The following is a 24,835-nucleotide window of genomic DNA, read 5'->3' on the forward strand; positions in this document are numbered from 1 at the left end:
GGTGGTAGTGCCACTTGCAATGAGCAGAAGCAGAAGTGGTTTGGGGCAGCCCCCTGCTTTCTCCTTACACACTCCCAGGCAAACTGAACAAGAGAGAAGAGAAAGAGCAGAGGAAGAAAGAGGGAGGTAGGAACATTTCACTGGCCGCTGTGCCAATGAAGCTCCAAGACACGAATTCTTGCGGAGAGGACCTTCTAGGCGACTGTCAAGGCAACTCCAGCTCTAGCCTTTAGGCTTTGGCTGCGCCACGTCACGCGGCTGCTGCAGCAACTCTGAAATATCTTAACTTTTTTTATGCCCCTGTTCCTCTACTGCTTCTTCTTCTTTTTTTTTTTTGAGACAGGGGGTCTCACTCTGTCACCCAGGGAGGAGTGCAGTGGCATGATCTCCGCCCACTGCAACCTATGCCTCCCTCGTTCAAGCAATTCGCCTGCCTCAGCCTCCCAAGTTAGGTGGGATTACAGGTGCCCACCACCATGCCTGGCTAATTTTTGTACTTTTAGTAGAGACAGGCACCATGTTGGCCAGGCTGGTCTTGAACTTCTGACCTCAGGTGATCCTCCCGCCTCAGCCTCCCAAAGTGCTGGGATTACAGGCATGAGCCACCACGCCTGCCCCCTCCAGGGCTTCTTTTGCGTTGGATACTTGGAGGTGTACCATTTTAATTTCCTTCTCTCTTAATATATATTTTGTTTTTTAAAAATTATTTGCCCTAGGCTGGGCGCAGTGGCTCACACCTGTAATCCCAGCGCTTTGGGAAGCCGAGGTGGGCGGATCACTTGAGGTCAGGAGTCCGAGACCAGCCTGGCTATCGCTAACATGGTGAAACCCCACTTCTACTAAAAATACAAAAATTAGCCGGGCATGGTGGCAGGTGCCTGTAATCCCAGCTACTTGGGAGGCTAAGGCAGGAGAATCGCTTGAACCCGGGAGGCGGAGGTTGCAGCCAGCTGAGATCGCACCACTGCACTCCAGCCTGGGTGACAGAGTGAGACTCTGCCTCAAAAAAAAAAAAAAAAAATTATTTGCCCTATGGATTACAATTAACATCTTAATTCATAACAGAATTCTGATTAATTTTAACAGTATCCGAACTCTTTGCTCTTATATTGGCTCATCCCCCATCTTGTTCTGATTAAAAGTTACATATATATATATATATATATATACACACATTGTGTGTTCATTGACATATATTTATAATCACATAGTTATTTTTTAAATCATTTGAAAGGGAAAGAAGAGTTACTAACCAAAAATGTATTATTAATGGTGACTTTTAAATTTGCATATGTAATTACCTTTACTGGTATTCTTTATCTCTTTTTTTTTTTCTTTTTTGAGACGGAGTCTCACTTTGTCGCCCAGGCTGGAGTGCAGTGGTGCGATCTCGGCTCACTACAACTTCCGCCTCCCAGCTTCAAGCAATTATCCTGCCTCAGCCTCCTGAGTAGCTGGGATTACAGGTGTGCGCCACCATGCCCAGCTAATTTTTGTATTTTTAGTAGAGACAGAGTTTCACCATGTTGGCCAGGCTGGTCTCTAACTCTTGACCTTGTGATATGCCTGCCTTGGCCTCCCAAAGTGCTGGGATTACAGGCATGAGCCACTGCACCCAGCCTATTCTTTATCTCTTTACATGGATTCAAGTTACTGTCCAGTGTTCATTTATTCCAGCCTGACTGACCCCCTTTAGCATTTCTTAAATGGCAGGTCTACTAGAAGTAAACATCTTGGTTTTTGTTTATCTGGGAATGTCTTAATTTCTCCTTTTTTCTTGAGAAATAGTTTTGTAAGATATACAGTTTTTGGTTGACAAGTTTTTTTGTTTCTTTTAGCACTTTGCATATATCATCCCACTACCTTTTGGCCTTTGTGATTTCTGTCCACTGTTAACTCTATTGAGGATCCCTTGTACATGAGTTGCTTCTCTCCCTACTTTCAGGATTTTTTTTTTTTTTTTTGAGATGGAGTCTCGCTCTGTCGCCCAGGCTGGAGTGCAGTGGCACCATCTCGGCTCACTGCAAGCTCCACCTCCCGGGTTCACGCCATTCTCCTGCCTCAGCCTCTCCGAGTAGCTGGGACTACAGGCGCCCGCCACCACGCCCAGCTAATTTTTTTGTATTTTTTTTAGTAGAGACGGGGTTTCACCGTGGTCTTGATCTCCTGACCTCGTGATCTGCCCGCCTCGGCCTCCCAAAGTGCTGGGATTACAAGCGTGAGCCACCCGGCACTTTCAGGATTTTCTTGTTTTTTTTTTTTGAGACACAGTCTTATTCTGTTGCCCAGGCTGCTGGAGTGCAGTGGTGCAATCTTGGCTCACTGCAACGTCTGCCTCCTCGGTTCAAGCAATTCTCCTATCTCAGCCTCCTGAGTAGCTGGGACTACAGGCACCTGCCACCATGCCTGGCTAATTTTTGTATTTTTAGTAGATACAGGGTTTCACCATGCTGGTCAGGCTGATCTCAAAATCCTGACCTCAGGTGATCCACCTGCCTCGGCCTCCCAAAGTCCTGGGATTACAGGTGTGAGCCACCATGCCCAGCCTTTTTCTTGTCTTTCAACTGTTTGATGATAATGTAGCTTGGTATGGATCTATTTGAGTTTATCTCACCTTGAAAAAACTTTTTTGAGTTTCTTGGATATGTAGATTCATATCTTTCACCAAAAATTTGGGAAATTTTTGGCCATTATTCACCAAAATAATCTTTCCTCCTTACTCTTTCTCTCTTTTTTCTCTGTGACTCCCATTGTACATATATTGGTATGCTTGATAGTGTCCCACAGTTTTAAGGCTTTGTTAATTTTTTTCTTTATTCTTTTTTCCTTTCTGTTCCTCCAATTGCATAATTTCAATTGACTTATCTTTACATTTGCTGATTATTTTTTCTGTCTTCTCAAATATGGTATGAAATTTCTCTAGTGAATTTTTAATTTCAGATAAGATTGGGTTTGTTCAGGGAGGTATGGCTGTAGATGGAATTTTTAATTTCAGTTATTGCTCTTTTCAACTCTAATCTTTCTATTTGGTTCTTTTTTTTTTTTTTTTTTTTTTTTTTTTTTTTTTTTTGAGACAGAGTCTCGCTCTGTTGCCCGGGCTGGAGTGCAGTGGCGCAATCTCGGCTCACTGCAAGCTCCGCCTCCCGGGTTCACGCCATTCTCCTGCCTCAGCCTCCGAGTAGCTGGGACTACAGGCGCCCGCCACCGCGCCCGGCTAATTTTTTGTATTTTTTTAGTAGAGACGGGGTTTCACCGTGGTCTCGATCTCCTGACCTCGTGATCCGCCCGCCGCGGCCTCCCAAAGTGCTGGGATTACAAGCGTGAGCCACCGCGCCCGGCCTATTTGGTTCATTTTTATAATTTCTCTTTTCCACTCAGTGAGATATCATATTCATAGTTTCCTTTGGCTCTTGGTACATGGTTTTCTTTAGCTCTTGAGCATATTTAAGAGTCCATTTAAAGTCTTTGTGTAGTAAGTCCAATGCCTGGGCTTCCTAAGGATGAGCTCCTATTAATTCCTTTTTTGTTCCTGTGTATGGGCCACACTTTCTTTGCTTCCTTCCATGCTTCATAGCTTTTTTGTTGAAAACTGCACATTTCAAATATTATAATGTGGCAACTCTGGAAATCAGATCCTCCCTGCTCCCCAGGGATTGTTACTGCCATCTAAGTGTAATTGCTGTCATTCGTTTGGTGACTTTTCTGAACTAACTTTGTATAACCATCCCTTTCCTGTTTCTTACCTGAATTTTCCAATTTTTATGCTTTTTGTCTCTGTTTCTCTAAGCTTCATTCTAGCTGATTTCCTTAGATCTATCTTTCAAGGAACTAACTCTTTCCTCAGTTTTGTCTAAGCTTGTTTTCTGAGATGGAGTCTTGCTCTGTCACCCAGATTGGAGTGCAGTGGTGCGATCTCAGCTCACTGCAACCTCCACCTCCCAGGTTCAAGCAATTCCCCTGACTCAGCCTCCCAAGTAACTGGGATTACAGGTGCGCACCACCATGCCTGGCTTACCCTAAGATTTAAATTTCCATGTAGCCCATATTTTTTATTTTCCAGAGTTCTGGGATTATTTTCAAAACTTCCAGAAAATTTCATTAGTCTTTTTTTTTAAAGTTTATTTTATGTTTTTAATCCTTTTAAACACACTTATTTTATTGTCTTGGGGCTCCTTCTCTGTGGCTGGGGATATGAGGAGGGAACACAGAGAGGGCCATGGTGTCCCAGGACAGCAATGCAGAAAGCCTTCCTGTGGATGGCAAAGCCAAGACGGGCTGGCACATCATGAGGTAGGAATACTCATTTATCCTATGAGGTAAGTGTTTTTTTTGAGACCGAGTTTTGCTCTTGTTGCCCAGGCTGGAGTGCAATGGTGCAACCTCGGCTCACTACAACCTCCGCCTCCAAGGTTCAAGCAATTCTCCTGCCTCAGCCTCCCGAGTAGCTGGGATTACAGGCATGAGCCTCCATGCCCGGCTAATTTTCTATTTTTTGTAGAGACAGGGTTTCCCCAGGTTGGTCAGGCTGGTCTCAAACTTCCGACCTCAGGTGATCCACCTGCCTCGGCCTCCCAAAGTGCTGGGATTACAGGCATGAGCCACCACACCCGGCCGGTTTTTTTGTTTTGTTTTGTTTTTTGTTTTCTGAGATGCAGTCTTGCTCTGTCACCCAGGTTGGAGTGCAGTGGCGCGATCTCAGCTCACTGCAACCTCCACCTCCTGGGTTCAAGCAATTCTCCTGACTCAGCCTCCCGAGTAACTGGGATTACAGATGTGCACCACCATGTCTGGCTAATTTTTGTATTTTTAGTAGAGATGGGGTTTCACCATGTTGGCTAGGCCGGTCTCGAATTCCTGACCTCATGATCTGTCTGCCTCAGCCTCCCAAAGAGCTGGGATTACAGGCATGAGCCACTGCGCCCAGCAGAGGTAAGTATTTATTGTACCCATCTTACAGATGTGAAGACTAAGACTCAGTGAGGGTCACCTGTTCTGTCCTTTTTTTTTTTTTCAGATAGGGGTCTCACTCTGCCGCCCACGCATTGGAGTGCAGTGGTGCCAACACAGTTCACTGCAGCCTCAACCTCCTTGGGCTCCAGCGACCCTCCTGCCTCAGCCTCCTGTGTAGCTGGGACCACAGGTGTGCACCACCACATCCAGCTACATTTTTTATTTTTCGTAGATACTGGCACTCGCTTTGTTGCCCAGATTGGCCTCCAACTACTGGGCTCAAGCGATCCCCCACCTCAGCCTCCCAAACTGTGGGAGTGCAGGTGTGAGCCCCTGAGCCCGGCCCACCTGTCTTCTCGTCCTGCCTGCCTCCTCTTGACTGTCTTTCTGCAACCACATTTATGCAGCTGCAGCACAGCTCTCTCTCCCTGTTCACTGGGGCTCCCAGGTTACACCAGAGACCTTTCCACTCTATGCCTTTAAGGACTTTACTATTATTTTTGTGCAAACAATTTTCCATATTGGGGACAGGAAGAACAGGAAAGTGAGAAGGCTCAACTCCAAAGTTCCCTCCTTTCCATGGGGCTCCCCACCATTTTCTTTTTATTTTTTTGAGACAGAGTTTCGCTCTTGTTGCCCAGGCTGGAGTGCAATGGCACAATCTCGGCTCACTGCAACCTCTGCCTCCCGGGTTCAAGCAATTCTCCTGCCTCAGCCTCCCGAGTAGCTGGGATGACAGACATGAGCCACCACGCCCGGCTAATTTTGTATTTTTAGTAAAGACAGGGTTTCTCCATGTTGGTCAAGCTGGTCTTGAACTCCCGACCTCAGGTGATCCGCCCACCTTGGCCTCCCAAAGTGCTGGGATTACAGGTATGAGCCACGGTGCCCGGCCTCCCACCCTTTTCTAAGAGAAGTTTAATGAACTTAGATCTGGGCATTTGCTTCCTCAAGTTAATGCCTCACCTTCCCCTACCAAGGTGCAGTCTTCTGGAATATATTTTGTAAATGAAAGATGAACCCACATTTGGGTTCATGGCTCAGGCTAGTAATTTAACCTCACTGTGCCTCCGTTTTCACCTGTAAAGTAGACATAATCATCTCTACGTCATAGAACTGTTCCGGGATTCAGTAAAATGGTGTAATAAGGCTCTTGACACAGGGCCTGGCACATAGTAGGCACTAAATTATTGTATAATTAAAAACCTCTGCTCCTCCACCCTCCAGAGTTCTCTGTAGCCCAGCCTCTGCTTGGTGGAGACAGAAATTCATTTTCTTAAAAAGTTGTGCGGAGAGCTGGTCAATCCTGGAGAAAGACACATGATAATGAAACTTTCAAGAAACTGATGTATAAACTTCAGTGCCATAATGTAACTGCTCTGTGCCTTAAGGCGGGATTCCCAACCCCTGGACCTTGGATTGTTACTGGTCTGTGGCCTGTTAGGAACGGGGCCGCACAGCAGGAGGTGAGCACTTGTGAGCGAGCATTCCCGCCTGAGCTCCGGCTCCTGTCAGATCAGCAGCGGCATTAGATTCTCACAGGAGTGCAAACCGTCCTCTGAACTGCGCATGTGAGGGGTCTAGGTTGTGAGCTCCTTATGAGAATCTAATGCCTGATGATCTGAGGCGGAACAGTTTCATTCCAAAACCATTATCCGCCCCCACTCATCCGTGGAAAAATTGTCTTCCATGAAACTGGTCCCTGCTGCCAAAAAGGCTGGGGACTGCTGCCTTAAGGGGCATTGTGGGTGAAGGAGGAGGAGGCAGCTGAGGCCCTGGCTCCTGTACTGGTTGGGGCCTGGCTCTGGGGCCTCCTTTAGATGTGAGCAGGTGGCTGCTTCACTGGTAGAGCTTGGGCTACACTGAGGTTTGCAGATGGAGGCTGGAGGGCAGGACAGAGGTGCAGAAGAGAACATTTATTCATTCAACAACTATGTATTGAGCACCCACTAGGTGCCAGATACTGTTGAAGGATGTTTAGGGATATCTCATGGACAAAGTGCTCTGCTCTCATGGAGCCGTGAGACAGACCACAAGGAGGCTCAGGAAGTAAAACGTGAAGGTAGAGAAGTGAGTGACGGCCAAGGAGGCAAAGGCAGCGGCCTGCTCCCGATCACAGCCCCAGCCTTTGTACATACCCCCCTCCCTTCCCAGAGCTTTGGGATCAGGTTCTATTTTTATCCTCCTGTGACAGGGGAGGAAACCTGGGTCGGGGAGATTAAGTGGCTTCACTTGGGAAATTCAGCAGTATCAGAGGTTAAAATTCCAAGAGCCTCAGGCTAGGAAGAGAGAGGATGATGGGCTGTTGGGGGCTGGAGGGAACTGCAGAGCCACCTCAAATCCCTTCTCAGTGGCAGCCCTGCTGGCTTTCAGCTGTTTGCCACCGTGGTCCCTAAACTAGTCTTCAGAGATAGTAGCACAAGGGCTGAGATGCTCAAATGAGGGTTTCTGTCCTGTTCCCGTACAGATTCCGCTTCCTAGAACTTCTCCAGCCTCAGGAAAGTTGGTTCCATGGAGCCATCCGGGCCACTCATGAGTGGGTGAGCAGTGGGAAGGGAAAGAAGGAGACCTTGGTGCTTCCATCAGAGCCAGTGCCCAGGGAGGGCCTGGGTTCCTGCCATACTCCTGGGGGTCATCTTAGGGCAGTGGGAGGCCCATAAGGGTTGGGGGCATTTGGTCAGCAGCCTCAGACACGCTGGCTGGTCAGGGCAGCCTGCTGTGTGCATGTACCTGGGCTCCTTGAGGTCAAGACCAGGTGGAAAGGCTTTTTGTTCTGGCCTTGGGAGGAGTGCAGTGGGGTCTGTGTAAGTGGTGAGGTGGCCATCCCGGTGGCCAGAGTGCTAAAGATACCCAAGGAGATGAGATGCAGACAGCAGGAATGGGTTGCAGCCTCCAAGGTGGCCAACACAGAAGCCTGTAGGTTGAGGAACTCCACCGGGGGTTTGGGGACACAACCAGGATGGTAGGTCTAAGGGACCTGCCTGCAGAACCTCACCTCCCATATTCCCCCTCTCCGACCTTCCTGTGCCTGAGGACTGCACTTTGTCCATTTTGCCAACTAGAAAGGCAAGGCTGGAACCTTGTCCTAGAGCCTTGCCCTGGAGTGTAAGAAGGTCCTGGGCTCCCAGCAGAAACAGAGGGACAGGGTTGGGAAAGGTGTTGGCTTCCTCTGCAAACTCTTCCTAAGACCCCAGGGCTTTGGGGTCTCAGCCCTCCTGCAAATTGGCTCTGTGACCTTGGGCAGGACCCTTTGCCTCACTGAGCCTGTTTCCTTACCTGTCAGCCTGGAACAGAACACCTGCCTTCTGGGTGTGCATGGGGATGAATTGTCTCTGTGCTGGCACTCGCTTTGTGAATATTGCATAGATGTGTGCATTTCAGGCAGTGGAGCTGCTGCTCAACTTGGAATACACCTGGGGACCCCAGGGGCTTGGGGTGGGTGCAGCCCACACAAGGAAACTCGACCTTGCAGGTGGCAGGTTCAGCAGGCACCGAGGAACCTTGTTTTGTTTTTGACGTTTTTATTGGGGTCTAATATACACAACGTGTAACCACCTTAAGTTACAGCTGGATTAAAATTGATTTATGTGGCCGGGTGCGTTGGCTCACGCTTGTAATCCCAGCACTTTGGGAGGCGGCGGTGGGTGGATCATCTCACGCCAGGAGTTTGAGACCAGCCTGGCCAACATGGTGAAACCCCATCTCTACTAAAAAATACAAAAACTAGCCGGGCGTGGTGGCAGGTGCCTGTAATCTCAGCTACTCGGGAGGCTGAGCCAGGAGAATCGCTTGAACCCGAGAGGCGGACGTTGCAGTGAGCCGAGATCGAGCCACTGCACTACAGCACTCCAGCCTGAGTGACGAGCGAAACTAATGTCTCAAAAAAAAAACAAACACCAAAAAAACAAAAAAACCCCACACAACTTGATTTATGTGTAAACCCGAGTCGTCATCATCCAAAACAAGATGCAAAACGTGTCCACGGGCTGAACCTTTCAAGATACAGAAAAAGGGCCAGGGGTGGCCCTCTCCCGGAATCTCAGGCTGGGAACTTGGTATCTAGTTCCTGCCCCTCACTGGGCAGATGGGGAAACCGGGGCTTGGGGAGAGAAGGTCCTCAGGCAGAGCTGGGAACACCCCTAACTCTTCGCCAGCTCTGGGGACTTGGCGCCCTCTCCAGCAACAGCGAACTTGGGCGCCCGCGCCCCAGCAAGTCAAGGGTGGGGGAGATGGGGACACAGAGGGCGCGGCAGAGCGCGGCTCCTCCCCGGGCGGGGCCGACCTGCCCGCGCGCACCGACGCCCCGCCCCCCGCCCCGCGCGCGCGCTCCCGCCAGGCTAATTAGGCGCGCGGTTTGTTTACAAACACGGGCTCCCGGCAGGTGCGCGCCGCGCCGCCCCGCCCATGCGCGGCCGGTGTTCGAGGGTGGCTCCCGCGGGCCTCTGGGTGCCCGGACGGGGGCTGCGGTGCTGGCTGCGTTCCTGCTTCTTCCACGCCGTCCTGGGGCACCGGAAAATCCGCCGCCAGGCGCTGTCCCCGACACAGGGTGGGGAGAGCCGCGCGGGCCCGGGCGGGGAACGGCCCACGGGGTCCCAGCGTTGCTGCCCTGCCAGGCGGGCGCCGAGCCCCGCCCCCGCGCGCCCCCCGGGCCAGGCCCGCTCTCGGCCGGGTCGGCGGGGCGGGCGGGGGCGCGCGGGGCGGGGCGCGGCGCCGGCGGGGCCGGGACATGTAGTCCGCGCGCCGCGGCCTCCCCTGGGCGGCCCCGGCGCGGGCCCGGCCGCGGACTACGACTCCCGCCAGGCGCCGCGGCGCAGCGCATGAGCCCTGCTCGGCTCCGGCGCGTCTATTATGCTGCCGGGGCCGGCGAGCCAAAGAGGAGCCGGCCGCGCGGGCCGGGAGGGGACGGCCGCCGGAGCCGCGAGGCCAAGTACGCCTTTCTCTTGCTTCCTTGCGCGCGCGGGGCGGCGGGCGGCGCGGGCAGCGGCGGGCCGGACCGGGACGGGGAGCGCGGCCCCGAGCGCCCCGCGCAGTCCGCCGGCGCGTCCGGGTGAACCGGGCGCCCGGGGCCGCCGCCGCCGCCGCCGCCGCCTTTGTGCGCGGCCACGATGCAACAAAGCGCGGCGGCCTCCCGGGGTCGCGGCGGCGGTAGCGGCGGCGGCGGCGGCGCGGGCTCCGCTCCCCTCCTCCCGCTCCCGCCTGGCCGCCTCCGTCCCGGACTCGGGGCGTCGCTGCGGCCGGGGCGCGCAGCCTGGAGTTGGCGTGGCCCGCGCGCCCCGCGCCAGCCCGGCCTCCGCGCGCCCTCCCTCACGGAAGGGATTTTTTTCCCCCTTTCCTCCGCCCGCCATCTTTCGAAGGGGGAACCCAGGGAGGACGCGGAGGGGGAAGGTGCGCGCGGCGGCCCCGGCCTGCGGCCGTGCGCTCCGCGGCGCCACTTTCCCCGCGCCTGCCCCGCCGGCCTCGCTCCTGAGCCGTTGCTGGGGACCGTCGCTGCGGCCGGGGCGGGGGGCAAGGCCGGGCTCGGGCCTGGGCTCTGCGCGGCCTCCTCCCAGAGTTACGGGCCCAGAGCTGACTTTGAGCCCTCCTGAGTTGCCGGATTATTGCACCCAAACCAGGGGGAGACCAAGTTCCCGTTTCGAAATCAGCCTGAAAATCGCTTAATCCGGGCGAGGGCGAGTTGGAGCGGGAGGGACGGGGGTGCTTCCCCTCCTTCCCACTTTTGGGGGGCGCCGGAGTGACAGCGTGATACAAGCCCATCCGGGGAGAAATGCGCACCCCGAACCTTGTACACCCACATGGCCCTGGTGGGCTCCCTGTGAATAAAGCTGGGGCGTGCGGGAAGTCTTATTCCACCGGTTGCTCGTTCGGGGGCAGGGCCGGGATGGGGGCTTCGCGCAGCCTCCTTTCCCTCGAGGGCGGGTGTCCCAGAACTCGGCCGGCCGAGACTCACCGGGGACAGGGACCCGGCGTCCATCGTGTGGGTTCCTCCGTTGGACCCAGTCCTTGAGTGGTTGCGATCCTTAATTTTGGTTGAAAGCTTTCTGCTCAGAAATACATAGCTGGGGTTTCTCCCCCTTACATTAAACTTGGTTGTTGTCCGCAAAAGTTAACCAGGAGGGGAGACTGTAGTGCATTGGTGGGCAGAGTAATTGGGCTGGAACTGCAAGAGGCAGCTTCGTGTGTCCCGTCCTCCCCCGCCCTCCCCTGTGAGAAGGAACAGAAGAGGAAAAGAGTTTTCTTTTTACTCTGCTCTTTTGTAGGCTTTTCCCCTTACTCTTTCCTTTAAAATGGAGGGTTTTTTTTCCTGGGTCCTTATAGTAGCCCTGGGGAGATCCTGGAATCTATGCAAAGTTGTATGGCATTTTTCTGGGGAAAGTGGTTTGTTACTGGCTTCCAATGGGGTCTAAGGAAGGTCTGAACCCCTGCAAGGGGCTGGCGTCAGGGGTTAGGGAGCCCTCCCTCCGGGGTCCTTCCCTGGCAGCCCTGATGCAGCCACTCATTTGCAAATAAAGATCTGTGTTTGCCGGTTTCTCTGTCGAGGCCTTGATGGGTGCTGGTGGTTAGTGATCATGAAAGATAAGGCACACGCTGTGACAGGACGGGCTGCAGGCGAGCGAGGGGCGTTTCTTTCTGACCTTCCCGGTAGCCTCAGAGGCCCAGTGCCTCAGCGGGGCACCGGGTGCCTGGAAAGACTGGGAGCAGCTCCAGCCTGAGCCCTGCCGCTGGGACATCCGGGGAGGAGGGATTTCAAAAGCCTTCTCCGAGTGGGCAGTCACTCCGTTTTTATTTTTGTTTTGTTTTTAGAAAGTAGAGTAATTACTTTCCTTTGACAACAGCTCGCGCCTGCTTCGGAAGTGTGAGCTATGAATGAAGGACGGGACTTGCAAACACTGCCTGCCCTACACTCCGAAGTAGTCATACCCAGAAAGTGAAAGTGGGGGTGTGCAGAGCGAAGCAGCCAGGCCTGCTGCAGCCGGTGGTACCTTCCTTTGCCCTCTTCCTCCAGGCTCTGGAGATGGCAGCCGCAGGAGCCCTGTGCACCAGGCGGCAGTGATGACCTTCTCTGATACCTGGTGCCACCAGGAAGTGCCACCACTTTCCCTGAGGCATGGTGGCTCAGGGTTTCCCAAGTGGGGTGATTGGCACAAAACCAACAGCTATGCCCAGTTCTCAATGGGAAGAGCCATGTTTTGCTGTGGATACACACGGTACCGGGGCGGGGTGTGGGGAGCCGGGGCCTACCGTTCCCAGCGTTGCTGCCTGGGAGATGGGGGCATGCTTGAAGTCGTGCTTCAGGTCTCTTGGTTTTCAAAGCAGTTAATGCAGTTGGTCAGAGGATCCTCCTCTTGCTTCCTTTACCGGTCATCAAAGTATAACTGACCTGACGGGGTTCCTGTCCTAGGCAGGTTCCTTTTTTTTTTTTCCTTGAGATGGAGTCTCGCGTTGTCGCCCAGGCTGGAGTGCAGTGGCGCGATCTCAGCTCACTGCAACCTCCACCCCCCGGGTTCTAGCAATTCTCCTGCTTCAGCCTCCCTAGTAGCTGGGATTACAGGCGTCCGCCACCACGCCCGGCTAACTTTTTGTATTTTTAGTAGAGACGGGGTTTCACTGTGTTGGACAGGCTGGTCTTGAACTCCTCACCTCGTGATCCACCTGCCTCAGCCTCCCAAAGTGCTGGCATTACAGGCGTGAGCCACCGCGCCTAGCAGGTAGGTCCCTTATATCATGAAGCCAGTACCTGGTTGAAGCTAGAAGGTAACTGGATGAATCAAGGTAGAATGCAAGGCTTCTTGCTGTAAAAGGTTTTGGAACTTATGGGTCTGCCTTGGGCCTTCCTGACCCCTGTGGCTCCGCCCCCTTGTTGGAGCGGAAGAGATGCACAGGTAGCAAAGCATGATGGGGCGCCAGGTGCATTTGGGTCAGCGTTTGCCAAGAATGGCCTTGCTCCTGTGTTTTTGTTGGTACTGCCACCTTGCAGAGGTGCCCAGCTGGTGGCAGAGCATAGGGCTTTCTTTGCCTATTCTCCTTTCTGTGAACTCATGGGCACAGAAATCATGGGCCCCTGTGCCCGGGCCTCCCTGCTCCGGTTCCTGGGCTCCTGCCATCTGAGAGGCTTGAGGACTTGCTTATTTGTTTGTTTGTATTTTTAGTAGAGATGGCGTTTTACCATGTTGGCCAGGCTGGTCTCAAACTCCTGGCCGTAAGTGACCCACCCATCTCAGCCTCCTGAAGTGCTGGGATTACAAGCGTGCACCCACATGCTCGGCCAGGATGCTTGAGAGCTCATTTATTTATGTATTTATTTTGAGACAGAGTCTCTGTTGCCCAGGCTGGTGTGTAATGGCGTGATTTCCCCTCACTGCAACCCCCGCCTCCTGGGTTCAAGCAGTTCTACCTGCCTCAGCCTCCCAAGTAGCTGGGATTACAGGTGCACGCCACGACCCGGCTATTTTTTTTTTTTTTTTGTATTTTTTAGTAAAGATGGGGTTTCGCCATGTTGGCCAGACTGGTCTTGAACTCCTGACCTAAGGTGATCCACCCATCTCAGCCTCCCAAAGTGCTGAGATTACAGGTGTGAGCCACCATGCCTGACCAAGAGCTCTTTTAAAGAGAAAGTGTCACTTTGGGCCATTCACCTGTTGGTGGTTTAAATTGTCAGTCTTCTGGCCACTCCTGATTGAGCTCGCAGTGGAGACAGGACCTGTGCGTGTGGCTGGAGGCCCGGACCCTGTCGTGTCCGTGCTGTTGGCTATCTGCGTCTCGCAGCAGTCTGTGGCTGTTCCCTGCGAGTCAGTTCGCAGGCTGCCTCCTCGCGGGGCCTTCGGAGCCTGGTGTTGGGAAGATGGGGCGTGGAATGTGCCCCCGCCCCCCTCCTTGCCGCAGGCCCCCGAGGTACTGAGTTTGTCAGAAGTTAACATGGTGTTGTGGGAGACAGCTTCTCCAGCCACTCGGAAAAGTGTCCCGCTGAGGGTGCGGTGAGGTTCAGGAGTCAACGGCTGGATCTTTCTGAGTGTGGCTTGATAACCAGCTGCAGCATTTTGCAAAGCGCCCAGTGGACTCAGGTGTGATCTGCAGAGGCAGCTGCTGGCCGGGCCTGGAGTCTGGGGCAGAGGGAGCGCCCTCAGTGCACCTGTGAGGACCTGGGGCTCCGAGTCGGTACCTGGGAGCTGTGGGACTCTGGGGCGGGACTGCCTTAGCCTCCGTGTGAGCACTGACCGAGATGAGGCACAGATGCATCTGTGCGAGGTGCCCAGCCCCTGCAGGAGTGCTGAGTGTTGTAGCTATAACCTGTCATGTGGCGGAAGGAAGAATCTACCTATAAGCGGCTGAGAGGATGCCCTCCCTGTGCCATGCGTCCCTGGAGCCGTGGCCTGACAATCCCACAAGGAGCAAAGTGTGCAAAGGGGCAGCTGTGTGAGCCTGCGGGTCCAGGGTGCCACCCGCCCCCATCTGCCCACACCACAGGACAGAGCCCTGGGTACGCTGACCAGGCCCTCGCTGGTGCCAGGGGCTGGGTAGGAGGCAAGGGTCGAGCATGGTGGCTCCGTGGGCTGTGGACTCACAGACAGATGTGCCGCACGCCCGCGCTCTGCTCTTAGCTCTGCCTGCGGTCTGTCCCGGCAACAGGCCTGGGGATATCCTGTAGTCCTCAGCGTTTGTGGTTGGGGGTGGGCAGAGAACATAGCTGAGATAACCAAGGGGATGGTCTGAGAGCTGCGGCCCTGCTGGCCCCTTGTCCTGGCTCGGCATGGCTGAGTGGGACAGCAGTGAGGCCAGGCCTGTCTCCTGGGGCCGGGGTGTTTTGTGAGTTTGGTTCTTGTCAGGCCGGCTGAGAGGAGGTGGAGCAGACAGATGGATGCTAGGTGGGCCTGCCGCAGCTTTGTTTTAGGAAGTGCGGAGCACCAGGGCCTGACCCTGAGGCTGTGTCCCTCTAAGAGCACGGTGTCCCCTTCCCTCTAAAGGGCCAGGTGCTGTCCTCACTGCTCCTCTGAAGAGAGTCCCCTGCCTGAGTCGTGGCTCTCCTGCCCTTCCCAGGCCCGTGGGAGACCCTGACTATGTGGCGGTGGCCTGGGGTTGGGAGGGCCTGACCGGAGTCTGTGGGGCCGGCTTCCTCGTTCCCGGCGTGTGCGGAGGGTCGGGCCTCCTCACGCCCCTCATGAGGGTCCCACGGGGGTAGAGCGTCCTTTGAGTCCTCTCTATTCAAGGAGTGGGTAGAGAGGCGGGTAGGGACGGAGCTTGGAAGAGGTGACAGGGTGTGGCCAGAAGGCTGTGGGGGCGTCATGGCAGGAAGGGAAACCTTCAGAGAGGCCGCTCTCCCAGGGCCGTGGGGCCATGGAGAAGCACAGGCCCTGGGTTCAGAAAGCAGGAGGCATGTGAGGTCTTAGGTCTAGAAGGCACTGGTGGGTGCAGAGTGGGGAGAACTGTGGGGTGCAGGGGACAGTCACGGGAGAAGCAGTGCTGGCAGCTGCACCTGCCCAGCGTGTCTGGGGCCATGCCCCAGGACAGCCCCACCAGTCTGCTGAAGCGCCCCAGGACAGGGCTGGGCCTGTAGAGCCGGGCCCTCCAGGCAGCCAGACAGCTGCGGGAGAGCAGGTGCACTGTGCATGGGGGGCTCACGGCCCCTGGGGCAGATCCCCCTGGGGAGTAGGCGCCAGGGCTGGCCGTGCCTGCTTGGGTGGGGCCCACGATGCCCAGCTGCCCTCCCCAGGGCTCCTCCAGGGCTACAGGGGGCCCCCAACCCCCAACTTCTCCTCTGACTCCATAGAAGGAAGCAGTTGGCTCCGTCTGTCACTGAAGGCAGCCCTGCCCTGACAGATCCAGTTTCCCGAGTCCTGGAGGGTGGCCGCTGGTCACCACATGGGCCGGGGAGGCCCCTCTGGCCGCCTGGGGACAGGTGCTAGGTTGGCCGGGTTAGATGGGGCTGTGGGGGCAGTAGGCTGGGATCCCTTCTCACAGACTCAGCTCCCTCCTGCCACAGCCGATCACAGCAGTGCTCCCAGCATTATCCCGAGAATTCTGGGGCCGTGGGGTGCTGGCGGTGAGTCTGGCGTGGATGTCCAGCTTTGTTCAAACTGGCTCTGGCCTTCTCTGCCTGGGGGACGTTGTGCCCCTTCACCTCTGAGCGTCCCCTCCACTTATGGAAGATGGGGCTCATCTGACCCCCACTGACACAGGACAGAGTCCAGGAGACGGGCTGGAGTGCCCCAGTGGGGGCCACCCAGTCAGGGACACAGGGACCCGGGTACAGAGGCCCAGAGCTATGGAAATCCCAGGGCTGGAGACCCATGGGGAATGGGGAGCCCCTGGGAAAGGCCTCCCCTCACTTCCTCCGGCACCCCCACCCCTGGTTCCAGTGCTCCTGTCTCTCACTCTTTAGCTGGCAGGCCTGATTGAGCCCCTGCAGAGCTGTGTAGCCCTGCCCCTCCCTGCCGCCGCTCCTCCCGACCCATGCTATAGCCGGAATGGCCTTGGTAAGCCATCCTCCCACCCCTGCCTGTTTGCTGAAAGCTAGGACTCCCCATCCCTGGACCCCAAATAAGGACTTTTTGCTCTGAGGCCAGGCCAGGCTGGAGATGCCCCCATGGTCCAGCCGCTGCCCCTTGGCTGGTTTGCCCCAGGGTGTGGCGTTGGGGCAGCACCCTTCTGTCCTCCCTCTGTGGAGTGCCTGAAGGCTGGGCTGCTGTGCTGGCCAGGCGGCGTGCCTGCTCCTGCCGCTCTGGGTCCCCGCTGCCCAGGAGGAGGGGTCGGGGGGCTGCTCCCGGCTTTTCTGGGTGTTTTCTTTGGTGGCAACTGGACAGATTCCCATTCCCTCCCCGTTTGTCCACAGCCCTGGACTCAGCATCTTTTCTGATAAATTCTGGGCTGGGCCAGCCTAAAGGGGGCTGAATTTCTGCTTTTCATTCAGGTCCTCCTGTGCCCTGTGGAGAGGAAGGCAGAGTCCAGGGACCTTGGGAAGGGTTCAGGGGGCCACCCACAGCTTCAAGGCCAGAGGTGGGCCTGCCTGGAGCCACACAGCAAGGGTGAGGATAGGTAGGATTCGGGCCACCTCACCAACATTCCTTCCATGTCCAGCACAGAGCCCCTCCTGGATAGGGCATGAGTGGGACCCAGAAAGGGGGCTAGTCAGTGTTAGGGGAGCCTGGCCACTGCCCTCCCCACTGGCTACTTTGGAAATCTTCATGGCATTCCACATCGTGGGTATGTGTTTGTGTGTGTGTGTCTGTGTGTGTGTGTGTGTGTGTGTCAGTCAGGGTCTTGCTCTGACATCCAGGCTGGAGTGCGGCAGCGTGATCACAGCTGACTGCGTCCTCAAACTCCCAGGCTCAAGTGATCCTCCCACCTCAGCCTCCTGAATAGCTGGGATTCTAGGTGCACCACCAGGCCTGGCTAATTTTTTTAAATTTTCGTAGAATCAGAGTCTTACTATGTTGCCCAGGCTGGTCTCGAACTCCTGGCTTCAGGGGATCCTCCTGCCCCTCCCAAGGTGCTGGGGTCACAGGCCTGAGCCACTGCGTGTGGCCTGGGTCCTGCTTGAGGATTTCACCAGAGCCACTCACGGCTGGGTTTTCGCTTGGCGTTCGAGGACTTTTGTGGTTTGTCTGAGTTTCCTCTCTGGGCAGTTTCGGATCCTCTTGTGTCTAAGGCAGGCTGCCTGCTCACTCCGACTTTTACCCGACTGGCAAGGGTGGCCTCTGCCTCTGTCTCTGCTGGGCCCGGCAGGCAGTGCCTGTGGGCTCCCTAGCATGGGCTTTGTGGGCAGCTGAGTGGGAGACCTGGGGAGGTGGGCCCCAGGGAGGGTCTCTGAGTCTCCGCCTTCTCCTCTGGGAGACAGAGCTCCATCCCTGTCCTGCAGTGCCCAGGGGAGAGCAGCAGTGGCACACCTGGCTCCCCAGGCCTGTCCCCCAGGGACCCACAGCTTCCCTGCCATGGTCCCGGGGATGGAGTGCGTTTGCTGAGGACGAGGCTGCTGCTGCTGCGACAGGCAGCTAATGGCCGGGCTGCCTTCCTGAGGGGGCCTTGCCTGCACAGCAAAGAGTCCCCCGGAACGAAGTGGCTGCTAGCAGGCTGTGTGGGAGCCCCTTCACCACAGGAAGGCTGAGTGGTGAAATTCGTTCTTCCTGCCCTGTACATGCTCACAGACCCTTCAGGTTCACATTTTAGCAGATGGGCTTCCAGCCCCACCAGTGTCCAGGGTCCCTGTGACATGGGGCCCCCGTGCTCCCCGAGAAAAGGAGCAAGGGTTTACCCCCAGGAGACCACACCCCCTTCTGCTGCACATTCCCGCAGGGCAGGTGCGAGGGTGGAGGAGGGATTGCAGCACGAAGGTTTCATGTGTCTCATGTCTAGACTTCAAGGCACTGGGGTCTCTGGCACTGCTGCCTTCCTCCAGCCCGAGTCACTCCACCTGAGTCCATCTGCCCCACCCTTGCCTCACTTCCTCACAGGAGTCCCCTCGGCTTCTTTCCCATCCCATGAAGGTGGAGAATGGGTGCAAGGCAGAACCCTGGACCCCACAGTTGCTGTGAGGATGCAGGATGCAGAGTGTGTGTTGAGGAACGGGGTGCTGGGGGCCTGGGGAGAAGGGAGGTGCACCCTCTTCCCTCTGAGCAGCTTCCGCAGGCAGGGGCAGCTCTGGGCTGGCCCGTTTCTTCCAGACCCCACTCATTTTCAGCCCCCACGTTATCATGAAGCAAATTCCAGACACATTTCATTCATAGAACTTTCAGTCCAAATCTGTGAAAGATGAGGACTTTTGAAAGGTTATAACCACAATGCCACCACACCCCCGATGTTAACTCTGGTTCCGGAAATAGTCAGTGTTGAATCAGTGCCCCTTGGCTCCTCCAGCAGGCGCTGCCAGCACACCGGCCCAAGGCACAGCCGCCAGTGCCCAGCTTTGCTTCAAATCCAGTGCCACTGCCCCACCAGCCGTGGGGCCCAGGCCACCCCTTCCTGGACAATAAAATGGAGCCCTCTTCGGCCACCTGCCCACCCTCCCTCTTGGTGACACAGTGGGCTGAGCGAGGGGATACCGGGTTTTTTCTTCTGCAGTAAAATCTGGACCCTTTACAGCTGATACAAGGCTGTCTGTAGTTTGAACCTTTGTGTATCTCTGCAGAATACCGGGTTTGATTTGGGATGTCATCTCAGACCCTGGGGTAGGGGTCTGTGGAGGAGAGACACCTCCACCCTCCGGGGAAAGGCTCCCCTTGCGGGTTTGGCTTTCTGAAATCCAGAAAGTTGATAGTCACTACAGGAGTAGAGGCAGGTGACACGGAGTGGTCAGGCTCTGGCCTGGGCGGGGGGGACAGGGATGTAACAGTGAGGGGCTGGTCCCTGGTGTCCAGACATGATCCTTCTGTTTACTTTGTTTCTGGGAGCTGGGAGAAGTGAAGGCCATGTTTGTTTTGGGCAGACGTGTTCTGAATGTCCAACACTGCCAGCCACGTTCCCAGTGTTACCTCTGTTCGTCCACGTGGCACCCTGGAGTGTTGCAAGGTCTTCCTCCCTTTGCTGCAGCCCCAGGGGACTTGGGATCTAGGGGCACCTCCTTTTCTCCACAGTCAAGGGGGCCCATGGTCACACCCAGTTCTAGCCGCTGGCTGGGACGTCCCAGCCCCCAGAATGTCCTTGCATGAGTGAAGCTGTGGCCTGTAGAAAGTATGACTCTCGTGCCTACCCACGGGCTATGGTGGGAAGCACTCGGTAGACGACCTTGCTAAGCTCTCAGCACAAACCATCTCTTAACTTCACAGCGAGGTGAGCCGGGCTGTGAATCCTGGTGTGCCGACACCCCGGGTGCTTCATGCCTCCCTCTCGCAGGGCCTCTGTGTCTGGTGTGTGGACCCTGTGGGGGCCCTGCAATCAGCCCTTTTGGAGTCTCCACTGGACCTTGGGTTCTGGAGGGGCCTTGTGGCTGGCGGCTGGCCCTGCCCTGGGCTGCCTTTGTGTCCTTGCTGGCCGTTGGGGGTGGGGGAAGCAGGAGCGCCTCGTTCTTTAACTGCCCAGGGTCTTCTTGCTGTGTGGCCGCCTGCAGGTTCAGGAGCCTGGGACAGGAAGCCCAGGGTCTTGATCTTAGGCTGTGCCTCCACGACCGACTGCTGAGTGCTTTGCGTCCCAAAGCCTCTGCACTCAGGTGGCACTCCGGAGGTGAAGGAGGAAGGGCCTCAGCTTAGTCGTCTGTACATGTGCACAGTCATTCTGACCTTGCAGGTTTGTTGCGGGGATTGCGGGGGTCTCGGCATTGGTGAGCTGAAGGGCTCGTGGCCCTGGCCGACCACCTGTGCTGTTTGTGGTATTTCTCCACTGTCTGCTCCCACCTCACCTCGCCTCGCCCCACAGAGGAGCCACCGACGTCTGGGCCAGAGGGCGGAGGTGGGGTGAGCATGGTGTGAAAGCACCACACTCTGCAACAGGTGGCTGTCCTGCTTGTGCGCCCTCTGGGGCACTCGGAGGCTGGAGTAGGGTGACCCCACCACTGTCTTTCTCTTGTTGGAACCTCCACGTCGATTTGGACCGTAGTCCATCACTGATTTTCGGCTGGCCTGGCCAGTGTCTGTTTCATTGTAATTTCTTTGTGGAAGCCTCAGTTGTCTTTCCCGTCTCGGGATGTGGCCCCGAGCTCCCTGCACAGATGTGGAAGGTGCGTGAGCTCTGATCGGGAAGCCGTTTGCCTCATCTCATTTCCATCGCCCTAGGGGAGGTCTTTCAAGTTGATCTGCAGGTCGCCCTGGTTCTTTCCAGTGTCCGTGTGGGGCTCCCTTGCACAGATGCCTCCTGGTTTCTTTAGCTTCTCTGTCTGGACAGTTGAGACTCTGAGGGTGGCAGAGCCAGGCCCTGGCTGTGGTTCTCGCCTGTCCACCCACTGCACTTGGAGGGAAGGTGTCTGCGGTTGGTACCAGCCCTCGGCCCCAGAGGGGATGACATGGTGTGAATATGCTGTGGACGGGGACCTGAGGCACTGAGCCCGTCTCAGCGCTCCCTCTCCCCGGGACTCTGGGAACCGCACATTCTCCCACAGGGAGGGGTCACGCTGGGCTCTCACCTGACTGTCGCCTCCTGGTCTCGTCCTGCCCGGTGTGGTCCTTGCCAGGTGTTGGGTCCTGGTACCTGGTAGCGGAGGGGGCTTGAGGGGGATGCCACCCCTTTGCCCTCTGGCTGCCCTCCCTCCCTGCCCCTCCCACTGGCTGGTGCCAGGCTGCCTGGGGGCTCCGCTTCTGTGCCAAGGGCTTCTGGGGGAGGCAGGGCCACTTACCATGGTATCGTGTTGTCCTCGAGTTTTTGCAAAAATCTGAGTGTGTGGGGTGTAGGTGTCTCAGAGGGCAGGGTTTGTGTTCCAGGAGAGGAGAGGTGAGGTCACCATGCCTCGCCACTGAGGGTGGGGCAGTCGCCTGCCAGTGTGTGCCAGGGGCTTTTTACACTGCACCCCTCAGCCTTCCAGTTCTTGTTGGGGTCGGTGTGTTTCTGCCAGGTAGTGGAGCTGGAGGCAAGCTGCACCCTCAGGGCCTGTAGTGACCACTGGCATTCAGTGAGCGCATGCTGGCACCAGGTGCAGCCCCAGAGCTTTAACCACATTGGCCAGGATTTCCCTGGCAGCAGCAAGAGGGCTCCTGGGCTGGGCCTTAGGCTGCTCTGCCGTGGTTGGTGGGCTGGCGCCAACCAGAGCCCAGGGCGCCCCTCCCTCTGCCTTGTTCAAGCTCACAGTCCATGGCTGGGCGAGGCTGCCCTCCCCACCCAGGACGAGGCATGCACTCCGGTGTCCATGGCCGGAGCTGGGCTCCTGCTCAGCCTCCGGTTTGGAACAGTGGGCAGGTGGTTGGAAGTGGGTGGCTTAGAGGGCCTGATCTGGCCAGGCGTGGGGTCCCGACGGCAGCATAAGCAGTCCCCCATGTTGAGCTGTGACCGTCCATCCTCACGCTTGGAGGAAGCTGGCCTGCAGCCTGGGAGCCTTCCTTTGTGCCCTGACCACCCCTACATCCCCAAAGGTCAGTTTCAGCCCCATTTCCTGGCTCCTGGGCCTGTGCAGCAGCAGTGGATACTGGGAATGTCCCCACCTGACTGACACCTGGGAGCCGACATCTGGGCCCTGGGAGGCGGCAGCAACACAGCCTGGGCCTTCTGTCAGAGTGCTGCCCGGCAGTCTCAGCGGAGCTGCGTGTGGTGCTTGGTGCCCGTCACTGGCGTGAGCTCTCTTTGTGCCTGACTCCTCCACCCTCAGGAGCCTCGTGGGGAAGTGGAAGGACCAGGTCGTGTGGCTGGCCCCAGCGTCTGTCCTGCCTGGGGGTCCAGCAGGAAGGGTGTTCTGGGAGGTACCTGGAGGCCTTGGAAGGGCAGGAGCCTGCTGCTGTCCAGGCCTTGAGGGAGGGCTGCAAGTCACAGGAGACAGGATACAGGTCTCAGGACTCGGTCACCCTGGGTCACCCCAGGTCCCACCAGCCGGCGGGGGGGCAGGACTCGCTTTCACTCTGAGTCACATGGAGCCCCTGGGAGGTTTTGAGCGGACCAATGACTTGATCCAACTTGGTTTTAACAGGATCACCTTGCGGTGTGGACTAGGCGGTCCTTGTGGGGCAGAGCAGGGAGCCCTGCTGGGAGGGCTTCATGGAAATCCTAGCAAGTGGTGGTGGTGAGGGGCACTGCTGCCACGCTCTGGCCTCGGGCAGTAGGAAGAGAGGCGTTTGGGGTGACCCCAGGCTTGTGCCCGGCACAGCAGCTGTCTGTCTGGGGTGAGGACACAGAAACCGGCACAGCTGCCCTCCCCACCAGGGTTGCAGCCTGGGGCTGTGAGCACTGGGTGGGTGAGATGGAGAGGCATGGAGGCAACTGCTCACCTCAGGAGGGTGTAGAAGAGGGTGGGTGTGAGGAGCTTCCCTGGATGAGACCCTGGCACAGGTGGGCACCCCAGGAGTTGAGGCATGTTCTCTCATGCTGGCATGCTTGGTGGGTGAGCTGTGTTGTGTGTAGTTTGAAGTCCTTTGCACTCTGGGGTGGGGTGGGAGGAAGTGAGGTTGCCACGCAGGGTGCTGACAACATTGAGCATCCATCTTGGGGAGGGGGTCCTGGTTTGCAGCATTTGCCCGTGGCTGTGGTGTAACTGCCCACCGTGGCAGATTTCAGGGGACCAACCAGATGTCACCCAGCTCACAAACTCCCCCTAGTCTTGACTGTCTGCTCCGAGCATCTATAAGTGGCCGGTTCTGTGGCCGAAGCCGGGTCCTCCCACGGCAGAGGTGCTGCCTGTGCTCCGAGGGGAGCCTCCAGCCCTGACCTGTCTGTCAGTTATACGACTGCAGGAAAGGCCCAAATGGCAGCAAGGCACGAGGCTGAAGTTGAAGTCCCAGGCGCCGGGTTAGAGCTCCTCAAGTCTGCCCCACACCTTTACAGGTAGACACGGGGCCACGCCACAGGGCCCTGGCCATGGTTGGAGGCCTGCATGCGTTCTCCACTGTGCAGTGTTCCTATGGGCGCTCTCAACTGTCCATGCCCTCCTGGGACACGAAGGGTGGTGGTGGCCTCCTCCTGCCAGCCCTGCCTGCGGCCAGCCATTCGGGGCCAGGGAAGCCCCAGCATCTCACCTGTGCAGAGCTCCCTGTGGTCAGCTGGGGTGCGGAGTTCAGCAGGGTCTGAGCCGCCGCTTCCGCCTCTCTGATTGGCTGAGAGCCGGGCCGGGTCACAGCCACGCTGCCATCACAAACCTGGGCTCGTTCTCCTGGCTACGGTAGAACCTCACTGCTTGGCCTTGCTCAAGGGTGCCACCTCCTCGCACCGTGTTTGGGTCTGTAAACGTCTGTGTTGTGCCGGCCCCACTTGCCCTGGCTGTGTTGGGCCCACACCGTGCTGTCCACGCATGGGTCACTTGTCAGTACATTGTCGTGGCCAAGCTGTCAGAGCCCGGTAGCAACGAGTCAATCCCACGAGTGGGTGGTTGGTGGGCAGAAGGCTGCCAGTGGCTGAGTCCCTTGGCATACCTGCCTCCCAGTGTGTGCCCCAAGCCCCCACCTGGGAGCAAGTGGCATGTGCCTGAGCTCCCTCCACCGCCCAGGCCTTCCCTCCCGTGCCTGAGAGCAGTGGTTGGAGAGTCATTCTGAGCTGGTGGTGCTTGGCCTGAGCTGCTTTCCCGACAGCCTCTCACCTGGGTGGCTGGGCAACGGGGGTGAGTGAGTAGAGCAGGTCCTGCTGGGGCCCGATAGGTGCCCTCAGGAGCCCACCGAGGCTGGGAGAGGTGGGGGTCCCTGGGGTGACTGGCCCGCCTCTCTGTTGTGCTTCCTCCTCTGCAGCTGTCGCCTGGTTGGGCCCGGAAATGGGACGTCGCGCCTCCTCAGGGAGCGTAGAAGCAGCCAGGGCCTCTCCAAGCCGCTGCTGTGACAGAAAGTGAGCGAGCTGCTGGAGGATGTCCACCACCACGACAGTCGCCCCTGCGGGGATCCCGGCGGCCCCGGGCCCTGTGAACCCACCCCCCCCGGAGGTCTCCAACCCCAGCAAGCCTGGCCGCAAGACCAACCAGCTGCAGTACATGCAGAATGTGGTGGTGAAGACGCTCTGGAAACACCAGTTCGCCTGGCCCTTCTACCAGCCCGTGGACGCAATCAAATTGAACCTGCCGGTGCGTAGCTGCTGTCTCCCCAAGAGCCATGCTCTGCTGCGGCCGTCCTCTGTCCCCTCCTGCTGCCCCCACTCCTGGAAAGACTGCCTCTCTGGCCTTGGGAATTTGCTGCTAAGCTGGGGACAGCACAAAGGCGCACAGGGGCCACGTGGGTGTGGGAGAGTGGAGGGCAGCTGCCCCAGATGCAGGAAATAGGGAGAAGCCACGCGTGTCCGGGAGGAAAGCGGTGATGGGGCTTAGGAGTCGAGGCTCACTGGGGCCTTCTTCTGCCTCACTGGCTCCTGC

General features: G+C 57.0%; 1 protein-coding gene and 1 long non-coding RNA gene across 6 annotated transcripts in view; one reads left to right on the forward strand and one right to left on the reverse strand.

Annotated features, from left to right (window-relative positions):
• Positions 1-9,318: 9,318 nt before the first annotated feature.
• The window catches only part of BRD3 (bromodomain containing 3), a 37,303-nt gene continuing 21,786 nt past the window's right edge, over positions 9,319-24,835 (forward strand). For 2 of the 5 annotated variants that reach the window (XM_055270448.2, XM_055270452.2), the window contains exons 1-2: positions 9,761-9,877; positions 24,225-24,550. In XM_055270448.2, coding sequence (XP_055126423.1) covers positions 24,338-24,550 — 213 coding nt within the window. In that variant the 5' untranslated portion in view covers positions 9,761-9,877; positions 24,225-24,337. Of the gene's footprint in view, positions 9,497-9,760; positions 9,878-23,671; positions 23,852-23,932; positions 24,101-24,224; positions 24,551-24,835 lie in introns of those variants that run through there. The other 3 variants (XM_063636777.1, XM_055270450.2, XM_055270449.2) reach the window with 3 other exon arrangements.
• Positions 20,369-23,510, reverse strand: LOC129478711 (uncharacterized). Its single transcript, XR_008656454.2, has 4 exons — positions 22,261-23,510; positions 21,203-21,453; positions 20,993-21,057; positions 20,369-20,746 (listed from the first exon to the last, which is right to left on the reverse strand). It is a non-coding gene; the product is annotated as an uncharacterized lncRNA (long non-coding RNA).

The sequence above is a fragment of the Symphalangus syndactylus genome, chromosome 3, assembly GCF_028878055.3.
Source record: "Symphalangus syndactylus isolate Jambi chromosome 3, NHGRI_mSymSyn1-v2.1_pri, whole genome shotgun sequence".
NCBI classification, from domain to species: Eukaryota; Metazoa; Chordata; class Mammalia; order Primates; family Hylobatidae; genus Symphalangus; species Symphalangus syndactylus.